We start from the raw sequence: 11,871 nt of genomic DNA on the forward strand, positions 1-11,871 counted from the left end.
GTGGGTGACGGTGTTGGTCTGTTAGGCAGAGACCAGTGCGTCAGCAAGCTCACTTGTACTTTGTTTTTTGTTTTTCTTCGCCAGGCATGCAGCTTGAGTAAGGTATCATTGGCTAATGGCGAGATCTTTGCAGAAATGACCCATCGGTCTTACCTGCAAGGGGATTAGAGGCCTGGCATTGGGGGCCAGACTGCCAGAGCCTGTCAGGACGCCTAAGCTGAAATGAGCCCTTCACCAGCCTCAGGGGACATTACTAACTCGCCCATTATGCAATTTGCATCGGTAGTCAGATTACCCTTACCGCTACTGTATAGTCTATACGTATTCTAGAAGGGTCATCACCCGTCCAAAGGATGCACCAAGGAACACTAAGGAACGGCCCCGAGAGCTGGCGGGACCGAGCCATATCAGCCACCCCGTCAGCATGGACTATACAATACCAGACATCTATATCTGGAGAGGAAGGCTCTCGTCTGCAGGACAGTAACTCAGCACTCCGTCCTTGTCAAGATGATCTTCACCCCTCCAGTATGGGGCCCTGAGATGATGGCCATTCCGGCCTCCCGCCCCATCCACGAGTTTCTCGTCGAACGAGACAGCCGTCACCTCTACGACTGGTCCGAGGAAAAACCAGCATTGGTATGTGCCGTCTCTGGGCAGTCATACACCATCAAGACCATTGCGGACCGGGTCGACGCCCTGGCGCGCAGCCTTGGCCGTGAGCTCGGGTGGTCCCCCAACACGGGCTCGCCATGGAGCAAGGTTGTTGGAATCTTCAGCTTCAACACGGTAAGAGAAGCACAATAGTGCAGGAGAGCATGCGCACAAGCTGCTAATTCATCTGGAGCTTGATTTCCTCGTTGCCTCGTGGGCGATCCACCGGATCGGCGGCATTTGTATGCTGATGCACCCGACTAGCTCAGCCGCGGAGATTAAACGGCATATTGAGCTCACCGAGTGTCGAGTTCTCTTCACCTGCCGCTCATTGCTGCCCACTGCTAACGAGGTGCTCGTCGCGAGCAAGGTCCAGGACCCGAGGGCCTACTTGCTCGACCTGCCAGAGGAGCTCGGGAGGAAACCGTCCCTCCCCGATCAGGGCCAGCAGACAGTGGAACAGTTGATCAGCGCAGGCGCGACTTTACCGCTAATTGAAGCACTAGATTGGGCGGAGGGACAAGGAAAGGAGCAAGTGGCATATTTATGTCCAACGAGCGGGACATCTGGTCTGCAGGTAATGCTTAGTTTGAACTGCGGCTCGAGGAATCCGCGCTGACTGTGAAGAAACTCGCCATGATCACGCATTACAACATCATTGCCAATATCATTCAGGCGACCACGTTTGAAGCTGGCCCGAAGAAGGGGCGCACCGAGGTCGCCCTCGGGTTTCTGCCTCTCAGTCACAGCTACGGGCTGATCCTGGCACACTTGACGGCCTGGCGGGGGGATACCTATATCCTGCATGCACGCTTCGATATGCAAGCCGCTCTGGCGTCGATCGAAAAGTACCGAATCGAGCGCCTATATCTAGTTCCTCCGATTATCTCTGCTCTCGTCAACAATCCCTTTCTCCTCGATCTCTGCGACACTTCCTCGGTCACTTCCGTCGTGACCGGCTCAGGGCCCTTCGGGCCCCGGTTGGCAGAGGCGCTGAGCCGCGTGCGGCCATCGTGGCAAGTGCTCCCAGGATACGGTAAGCTTATGATAATAGGTAACGAATGTGCGATATCTGACCGTTGTGAAAGGACTCACTGAAACTGCCGTAATTATCTCCATCACCGACCCTAACATCACCTATCCTGGTGCAGACGGCTGTCTCGTTCCAGGCGTCGAAGCGCGACTCATCAACTCAAACGGCAACGAGGTGGAGGCGTACAATGAACCCGGCGAGCTGCTCCTGAAATCGCCCAGCATCATGAAGGGGTACCTCGGACAGGAGACAGCCACCCGAGAAGTCTTTGACGAGCAGGGCTGGCTCCGCACTGGCGATATCGCTGTCTTCCGGCTGACAGGCCAAGACGGCAAGGTTACTCCTCACTTGGATATTGTTGACCGCAAGAAGGATATCATGAAGGTCAAGGGACTCCAGGTAGCACCGGTAGAGATCGAATCACATCTGGCGGCGCATCCGGCCGTGGCTGAAGTAGCTGTTGTTGGAGTCCGCGACGAGGACGCTGGCGAGCGACCGTATGCTTTCATCGTGCGCTCTCCCAGAACTATGGCCGATCTGGACGAGGAGGCGCTGAAGGCCGATCTCAACCGCCATGTAGAGGCCACCCTCAGTGAGCCGCACTGGCTGCGCAAGAACATCCGGTTTGTAGAGGAGTTCCCCAAAAGCAGTAATGGGAAGCCGCTCAAGTACAAGTTGAAGGAAAGTCTGGTGATTTAGTCTTCAAAAATTGATCTCAATGCCTGCTGACGATATACGATATAAATCTGTAACTGAGATTGCACTTATAATGTAGTCCCTAAAATGAAAATGAGACTATTAGGCAACTGTAGGTCAACCATGAACGTCCCACGGACCGTGGAATGTGGGCAGTTGGCTCAGGGTGAGCACTGTTGAGGCCTGATTACTGCGAGTCCTGGACGAAGCTGTGAAGGCTTGATTAATGGGTTATACATTCATTATAATTATATGATGGACATAAATCTGTAGACTCCTAAGTAGTCATATGCCCGAAAGACAAGCCCTGCCATTCCGAACAACACTAGAAATCGATGAAGATACCTCATTCGAGACTTAAAATAGGCGTATATTTTGCCTATCAATAATCCATTAAAATAAAATATACGTATATTCTAAACCTATACTAAATCCACCAGCTCCTGACTCACTAAATGGGCCTCCCCCAGCACTCCCTTAACCACCAAGACCAACTCATCGATTTTGCCTAAGAACGAAATGTACGCCGCCAATGCAACGCAGTAGCTCCGGTAGTTCTCATCACGGATCATCTCCGCATCCAATACAGCGTACTCATCCAGAAGTGTCTGCGTCTGCCAGTGCTCCAGCGCGCGTCGGACCAGTGGTGTTGGGAGGATCTCGGGGGGCGCGTCACCGGTGCGAAGTGACTGCTCGGCTACGCCGAGCACAGCCATGATTTCGCCGATACGGCGATGGTCGAGCATACCCATGTGGTTGGAGAGACGGTCTTTGTAGGCTTGTGGGAGGGACGCCGATGCAACAAGCAGTCGAGCGAGGAGACCGTTGATAGTGTGGCAGATTTGTTTGACTTGGCCGAGGCTCTCAGAGTCGAAGCGAGAACTGGAAAACTCAAAACGGAGATTGAATATTGGCCCTTCGAGCAGCACCAGTGACTCGGTGAGTTCGAGCCAGATAGGCTCGGTAATAGCTCTGCCCTCGTCGCCGACACGACCCCAGCAGGAGAGGAGGAGGGCGTAGTGATCTGATAGAGTGCGAAGAGAACGTGAAAGCGAGCTGCAAACGTGCCGTGCTGCTGATGGGGGACGAGGCAGTATCTGGACGATGATCGCTGCTGCAACTCCTATCAGCACGAGGAGGAGACGTCGCCAGAAGACCTGGTACCCGACGCCAGGGTTGCCATACGCAGGGTTGTGTCTGAGCATAGATATCGTTAGATTTCACAGGCATTATTTACGATAGGAGGAAGGCAGGAACTCACGTATCAACGTAGCTGTAGGCCACCACTAAGAGAAACGTTGCAGCACTCATAATCCCCCCTTGAAGGAACACTGGCGGGAGGTAGAGCCGCACCCAGAGGAAAATCGCCAGCAAGACAGCCAGGGCTGCCGACAAGCCGTACGGATTGCCTGGCCCATGGCCAGAACCGATGTACCAAGCGAGCAACCCCAGGACTCCTCCAGCGACGGTGCCGATCAGTCTGGTGAGCACGGCGAAGGTGAAGTCGGCCATATACACCAACAGACCTGTCTGCGACATTATCAAAGCCCAGAGGCCCCTTTCGCGGTAGAAGAACCCAGCAGTGTTTGGAAGAACGGCGGCGATGGAGACGGCGATAGTGACCACCACCATGCGCAGTGCAAACAAGCCCTCATCACACGTCAGCCAGTGGTAAGTCCCAAGGATCGCCTTGCCCAAGGGATGACGTGTCCGGGGCCGGTATCCGCGGCGGACACGCAGTTTCTCCTGCGCAGTCTGTGTGGCATCCCCAGCCGGATCCTGGGCAGGGCTATCGTCGTTTGTAGGTGCCATGACGGGAGCCTTGTCCTTCTTCCCAACCAGCCATCGGCCCGCATACTTCAGGCTCGTCGGTACATAGAACCGCGTTCGAGATGCTTTGGGAAGAGCGCTCGACATACTTGACAACAGAGCTCCCGTTTTATCCATTGTGTTCGCCATGTGCTCTTGGAAGTTCATGCAGATGATAATCCCTGCCAGCTGGTCCGCCTGGTTTGCGTGGTTGTGGTGGTCTGGCTTGTCGAGGATCGGCCCATACGCCCTGACGAGGGATTCAGTCATGTCGGCCAAAAAGGCCGCTCTCGTTTGGAGTAGTCTTTCGAGCACTGTCTTGGTACGCTCTTGCAGCTCCTCATGTGCTGCAGAGGGGGCCTTATGGTACCAGCGTTGGCGGTCGACAAACTGAAGGCATTCGCCAATAACGCTCAGTCCGTCCAGGCAAGCTTCCATCGCATTGCTGCTCAGGCTGATAAACTCGCTGGCAACGTCTTCCGGGATCGAGTGGTGTTGGGTGTATTGCAAACCCTGGATGAGCTCTGCGAGCTGCGAGCGGTGGTGTGCGCCCACCTTCCGGTCCTTCTTCTCATCCGTACCGTCCTCATGCTGGTGAATCGACGGGTCCTTCAGCTCGAGCTCCTGGGTCTGAATCCGTTTCTCGACGGTCTCCTTGTGGAATTCCGACAGTGTCAAGATGGCAGCGACGAGATGGCGGACCGGCTCTCGGAACGTGGTGACTACCTCTGCGCCCCAGCTACCGATATGGAAATCAAGCGGCAAGAACCCAAACGAGGGCTCCAGGGTCCGGTAGTGGGCAATAATCTTCATTCGCCATTTTTGAAGCTGTTGCGGGCCAAGCTGGTCGGAGGACCTGCCCAGGGCGGAGTAAGAGAGCTGCAGTGAGGATTTCAGAAGCTCAAGCAGTCCCTGCATATCCTCTAGGATAATGTCTGAGGTGGAACGGGGAAAGAATATGATAGAACAGACGGCACCCAGCCCTACGGCTGTGGCGGACGGTTTCACCAGTGGTAGCGGCAGGGTCCCGTTGAAGGAAGTTAGAATGGGGCCGTAGCAAAGAAACATATCAATAATAATGATCCCAAAGATGGAGGTCAGAGTAGCCTTGGGGTTGGCTGCTCGCAGTCGCGCCTGGCAGTTATTTTCCTCTTAATAACGTGACAACCTTGTGCGTGCTGGAGGATGACATACCATGAAGTAGATAAAGAGGCATAGCATACAGTAGAAGATCACAGTAACCCGCGCATCCAACATCCACCCATTATACACTAAGCGCTGAGCGATACTGCTCGCTGAGGCGCCGGTCTCCTGCGCTTCAGCTGCGGCAGCCTGCTGAAGCGCCCCTACTCTTGCCTGCGTCTCTGCCCCCGGTCTGGCGGCCAGCGCCGCCTTCATCGCGATTACGCCCCATGCCCATGCAAGACATATTCCGACGAACAACGAGAGCGCTCCGAGGATATACACGAAGAGGACACCGGCGGGAGGGAGGAAGAAAAGGACCATGCTGTGAACGATTGTGAGCATTGCCTGGCGCTGTCGCAGCATTACGAAAAAACTTGCATTACTCACCAAGCAAAGAACGTGGCCTGGCCAAAATCAGTCGCGACGGGATCGATGAAGATCAACAGAGAGGCGACCCAAACGGCCACCCAGCAGCGAAAGAAGATCTTGAGCTCGCGCGCGCTGAAATGGTCTAGAAAGGCGGGCAGACGCCGTTTGCGACCAGACCCGGCCTTTCCGTCCAAGGCGCGGTCGGCCATTGATATGTTAAATGAGTGCAATCGCTCAGAGAGCAGAGGTGGAAGGAGGGCAATAGCTTTAAGAAAAAGCAAGAAAGGGGAGGGGAAGCAGCGAAAAGATGGTAAAGCCAAGGGTATGATGCAAATAGTCCGTGGATCGACATGCACAAGTCCAATAAGTACAAGGTTATGTGCATAACTGCCCTATACACTGATCTGTTCCAGGATCCACTCGATCAGAAGTGGATACATTGTCTCAGATGATGTAAGGCTTTTGTCCTAAACAGTCCAACCATTCATTTACTCAGATTCAGAGGATCAGAAGCCAATTGAGAGAGCAAAAAGGTGGGGGGAAGCTTCATCTCTGTGTATGGGCAGCCGCTCAGTCAGCCTTCTATCTCCATAGAACCGGCAGCTTATTGCCAATTTAGATTCCGTGCACAGAAATGAACTAGACAGGGCGTTCGAGGTTAGCTAAATAATTGTAGAGGGTGTACGGGCTTGCTGTGATCGCACTCTGTCGCTTAGCAGAACCTTTTAAAGCAGTAGGTAGAGGTATAAAGTGGTAGCCATACCCAATCTGGCATAGAAGCTGCCGGTCGCACGTCTTGCAGTAGAACTGGTAATGCCCTAGTGATTTCATGTGCGGCTCCGCCGCTTCATCTGTGTAGAATGTGTTGTTGCATGTCTCGCAGGGCCATCTGGCCGGCCCTCTTAGCGAGGCTGACCCTGGGAATTTCCAGCCGCAAGCCAGCCGCAATGAAAGGGTACGAAGACAGCGACTCTTTGATTACTACTTGGTGATGGACGAGCCGCTTAGTCGCCTTCGTATTTACACCAATCAGCTGTCCTGACTTTGCCTATAATCCTTGCAATCTGCCGTGGTATGTCAATAAGAGATAGACTGCCCCCACGATCCGGCGGCGGTGGGCTCGCTGCGGCAATGCTAGTACTGAGGAAATGATCTCTGATTTGGACGGAGTCTTGCCGATAGCTACTGGAGTTAGGGTCCATGAAACTGGCTGTTGACTGCACGTAGGGTCCGATGGGAGGGATAGTTTGAAGTTGCAATGTGCGCAATGGCCTGGAGTCTGATGAGTATGAATATCAGGCACCCGTCTCTAGATCGTGAGAGGGGTTTCAACCCTAAGCGACGTAGCTGCGCAGAGAGGCTGATGCTTTCTCCTTCCCCTAGCATCGTCAAAAAATCTGTAGTATAAAAGACGCGTAGTTGCCGTGGCGTCGGTGCAATGGAAAGTAGACTAGCTCATTGGAATATGCTACTGTTTTGCTCATTTTGGGTTCACATGTTTAGATGGACATGATCTTTTGCCAGACGTGGCCGCTAATGCGCGAAAGGGCACGGCGTAGAACTCTGCAGTTGCTTGCTGGCCCTGGAGATTCTCGAGATGGAGACAATGGCGTTCAGCAATGAATAAAAAAAGTCGTTGTACTGTGGCTTAGTGCTTGAGGCCAGGATACCTTGCCGAAGGGTAATACAGAGCAACTTAGGCACAAACAGTTCTACGTCGCCTCGATGGACGGCATTGAGGAATCGGCTTATTTAAAATAACCCGGTATTATCAAACGACATTAACCCGCGATTGATGACGATTCGAGGACCGGTAAAGGCCCTGTTTATACTACAACGCTGGCCCCTTCGTGTATTGTGGTCGGAGAGCGCAAGTGACTATCTGGAATGAGGCTCGGTAAATAGGACCGAAGGACTGGTGTCATGCGTACTCTGGTATTGAGCGTGATATCTTCTTTTACCTCACGGCACTAGATTAGTGGCTCTAGGAAGAGATGCGCTTTTTGCAGGTTGGTATGAACTCAAGGAGTCCTTTATTCCTCTTGGTCGATCAGATCTCCAGCCGGGAAACAGAAAATCCTGGCCCCTGCTGAAACGAAAGCAGGTTAGTCCGTGGCTTTGCTATACATCAATGTCGTGAAGAATCTATTAATGCTAAGCAGACGGTGTACTATCTCAATGTGAGACCTACGAATCGACACCATCCTTGCCACAGTTAGGCCGCTCCCTCACATCAAACCCCTTCCAGCCGTCAAGCGTGGCCCGGCATTCCGTCTCATAGTTCCCAATACCTTTGACGTAAGTCAGGAACTGTCGTGGCTGGCCGGGCACATTGGCCGCCGTCCACCACGAGTCCGTTTCCGCGGCCAGCGTCTTGCTTCCTACTTCAAGGATCATTTGTCTCCAGCCCTCTTCTGCTTCAGCCGTAGCCTCAATGCGTTCAAGGTTCTCCGCTCTCATTTTAGCGATCGCATCGACGATGAAGTCTATCTGACACTGGAGGACCGTGGGTCCGTTCGCGATCACCGTCGGTGCTAGTGTCGCCTCTTAGCTTTGGTGATATCATACAACGTATAGTAACTGACCTTGGGGGCTGTAGCTTAAGAAGCAGTTCGGAAACCCATGAACCAGGATCCCGAGATAGGTTCGGATCCCCTTCGCCCAAATGTCCTTGATATAAACACCATCCTTGCTTTGGATATTCATCGTCGCGACCCTGGGTGGCTGGTTAGTTTCCTTAGTAGTGGAAGGATATTACGTACGACCCCGTGAAGCTCTCAAAGCCAGTCGCGCAGACGATGTTGTCAAACTCCCTGTGCTTCCCGTCTGCAGTCTGTATACCGCGTTCAGTAAACTTCTGGATCGGCGCCTGGGCCAGCGAAACGATCTCAACATGATCCTGATCCAGCGACTCGTAATAGTCAATCTCTAGCGGCGACCGTCGCGTCAGTATCCAGAAAGGCGGATCGAGAGGTACCATCAAGTCGCGTTTAATCGGGTCTTTAATCCGTACGCGGGTCTTCTTTGCCCAGAAGGCATAAGCCATGCGTGATGCGTTCTTGTCGACGCGAATTTGAGGGTAGTTCCCAGCTCCGAAATGGAAACCGCCGGTTTTCCATAGCTTCTCATAGTACTCATTCCGCTCGCTCTCTGACACATCGTATATACCCTTCGTAGGCCGAGAGACGGGGAACCCGATGGGCGACTTCCTGCTGGCATCGAAGAGAAGCTCATAGTAGGGTTTCCAGCACTCCTCTTCCGCTGGCATTATTGGCCGGTTCCTCATTGGGAAGCAGATCGGAGGCCGGCGCAGGAATAGCGTAAGATGGCTGGCTCTCTTGGATAACTCCTGTACCAATTGAACTCCTGTGGCTCCGGCTCCAATCACCGCAACCCGTTTGCCGGTCACATCGACACCTTCGGGCCAGGCTGCCGAGTGGAAGACCTGGCCCTCGTATTCTCCAAGGTCAGGAAATCCCGGGATATATTGTCGGTGAAGGACGCCGGTGAAGAGGCACAGATACTGCGCAGTGGCAGTGTGCCCAGCCTCAGTGGTCACGGTCCACTGCAGCCGGGTCTCGTCCCAGGTTGCGGAATTGACACGGGCATTGAATTGGATGTCTTTCTTCAGATTGAGCACCTTATCGGCGTGGTCAAAGTAACTTCTGATCTCCTCGCCCTTCGGAAATCGTTCGGTGAAGTAGAAGTCTTTCCATACCTCGGGGATGCCCAACTGATAATAAGGCCATTCTGAGTCAACACGGAGTCCAGGGTAGCGGTTCCAGTACCATACACCTCCCAGGTCAGCCCCAGCCTCGAATACCTTCACATTGAGGCCCAGCTGACGAAATCTATGAAGTCCATATACGCCGCTGAACCCGGCGCCGACAATAATCACGTCACAGTGGAACGTTTTATCCTTCTGGAAGGAGCCCATTTTGTGAAAGAGCAACTTCACGAGATGTCTTTAGTCGAGGTCTTGAGGCAGTATTAAATGATCCGTGGGCTCGTCGGTCTTTTTCGGGGGTAAACCCTTGACATGCATTTTTTTGTGGCACACAGAGGTGAATAGGAGAAAGCAAACGACTAAGTGAAAGACTAAAGATTGTGTCGTGGCCTTATCCCTTTACAAAAGAAGGAGTATGAAAATAATAATAAATGGATGAGATTTAAATATATTAGCTGATCGTTAAATGGGGTAGAATCTGATTATTTCCTTGAGAGCGAAGACAGCCAAGCACAGTAAGACGTACTGCTGTGGATTCAGAACCATACTATTCAACCTGATATACGATAATCAAAAGACATGACTGTAAGAGAACTACTGCCGCAGCTGTAATCTTTACATGCACCGAAAGGAGCCGCCACTCGAAGAGCCGTACATAGAATCGATTGTAAGCGTATTCGTAAGCGTACTGGAGTCCCGCTGCTCCAGTCACTGACCCATAATATCCCTCCCAATCCGCTACTTTCATTATACATCTAGAAAAGTTCGAAGCGGGGAATCTTTTAGTAGCGATCGACACCAGAGATTGGCAGATGATGGGTCGCGAGGCGAAGGAGTCGCGTCTTCCTCTTGCTCTGCGCTCATCGGGTCAGGTATATTATGGAAGCAAAATTGCGACCAATCAATCCAGCACAAGCTTGAAGACGATTGTTTTCTGAAAGTATACATGAACAGAAAACAAGTACTACTCTCATCAACTGTCTTGCTGCCTTTACGAGTTCCTTATGGGCCATATGTTGGCACCGTAAAGCATACACTTAAGCATGATACGGTTGTGATAGTGAAAGTAACTTGGCAACGATTCTTTGCTCATAAAATCTTTCAACTGTTCTCTCGTATTTGAAGACTTGGGTGAGAAATCATACCCCCTGTGCTCGTTGATGAGCGTAGGTTGACGCGGCTACAGGGCTCTCTTAACTACTATGTTTAGTGCCGGTGGCACAGGGGTGATTTTGGAAAATCTCAAAAAGCCCGAACCATTAATATGCCGACGGACAGTACATTATACCTCGTAAGAAACAATCATAATTAGTGTTTGGACCGTATGCTTGGTCAGGCTGCTGTATTATGCACAGGGAAGACTGCTCCGTGAAGCTTCTCCCAGATTTTCTCTCAGATAAATGAGCAGAATTATCTACCAAGAAGCTCTAATTCTGAGGTCGGCATACTAATATCTCTGTACGCATACGGCCTCGCTTATTTCTACTTCCAGTTGCCCTCGGCATTTTCCTGCGACTGCGAAGCCCACTAGGAATTACCTCTACCTTATTAGGGCAGAACTTGTAAAGTTTCAGTAATTATCGCTTGTCTCGAGGTGGGCCACCTGCTCACAGACCACAACGGCCGAAGGGTCAAGTGACTATAATACAATTCTTGAGGATGTATTAAAAGCTAAAATTCATTATCGACCCGATCTTATCCGGTATTCCTTCCGAACACCCTGTGATGCAAACGACTGGACATTGGACGGTCAGGATAGAGTGGATTCTCTGAGCGTTCGAGGACGGATTCTGTGTCGTGAAACCAAGATTTGATAGGCCCTGGACGTGGGTGGTCTAATTTTTTGCAGCTGGATCTCAGATCCGACGTGACTATTCATCGTGATGGCAATAACATTCGAAAGTCTACAAAAGTGGGATGCTGGAAGGCTTGCATCGAATCCTCCGACTAAATAGTGCATGATAGAGGGTCCATGGATAGGCATATAGCTCGCTTCCTACTATTTCGACCGCATTCTGTACGCAACACCTACCGCAGCCGCCAGAACCTCCACTGCAGGAAGGAAGAAAAGGCTCCATCTTCTCAGGGTTCTCTGACTCCTCGATTCTCTGCTGGGCGAGGCCTGCATCAGAGCAGGCAAGGGAAGATACTCAAGCCGGAAACAATCGTTGGAGAACTTTGCGTAGGCACTAGCTTGAAACTGTCACTGACCAAGGGAACAACGTATTGAGCTGCAAGTTTGTATAGCCATGTTTCCTGGGCTTTGTATTGTGTGATTCGTCCAGAAATGTTTACGACCGCATCGGCCCGCAGTCGCTGGTGTGCGTGATACTCCTCGAATGCACCGGCCAGCTGTTCGAAAGACGGCATCGGGTGCGCTTTGAGTAGAGGAGCAGGA

The 11,871-nt window shown here is 52.1% G+C and overlaps 3 protein-coding genes across 3 annotated transcripts, besides 1 other annotated feature; 1 reads left to right on the plus strand and 2 right to left on the minus strand.

Annotated features, from left to right (window-relative positions):
- Positions 1-11,871: part of a sequence feature (contig 1.59 1..177453(-1)) that runs on past both edges of the window.
- On the plus strand, positions 511-2,722 carry ANIA_03490 (uncharacterized protein; the record flags this gene model as incomplete). Its single annotated transcript, XM_656002.1, has 7 exons — positions 511-639; positions 676-789; positions 848-1,231; positions 1,261-1,690; positions 1,743-2,377; positions 2,490-2,495; positions 2,669-2,722. The coding sequence occupies 7 exons, from the start codon at positions 511-513 to the stop codon at positions 2,720-2,722; spliced, it is 1,752 nt and encodes a 583-aa protein (XP_661094.1).
- ANIA_03489 (uncharacterized protein) lies at positions 2,800-5,955 on the minus strand (the record flags this gene model as incomplete). Its single annotated transcript, XM_656001.1, has 5 exons — positions 2,800-2,805; positions 2,836-3,580; positions 3,645-5,326; positions 5,387-5,699; positions 5,765-5,955. The coding sequence occupies 5 exons, from the start codon at positions 5,953-5,955 to the stop codon at positions 2,800-2,802; spliced, it is 2,937 nt and encodes a 978-aa protein (XP_661093.1).
- Positions 7,852-9,683, minus strand: ANIA_03488 (flavin-containing monooxygenase; the record flags this gene model as incomplete). Its single annotated transcript, XM_656000.1, has 4 exons — positions 7,852-7,867; positions 7,938-8,280; positions 8,332-8,462; positions 8,509-9,683. The coding sequence occupies 4 exons, from the start codon at positions 9,681-9,683 to the stop codon at positions 7,852-7,854; spliced, it is 1,665 nt and encodes a 554-aa protein (XP_661092.1).

The sequence above is a fragment of the Aspergillus nidulans genome, chromosome II (assembly GCF_000011425.1).
Source record: "Aspergillus nidulans FGSC A4 chromosome II".
Classification (NCBI taxonomy): Eukaryota; Fungi; Ascomycota; class Eurotiomycetes; order Eurotiales; family Aspergillaceae; genus Aspergillus; species Aspergillus nidulans.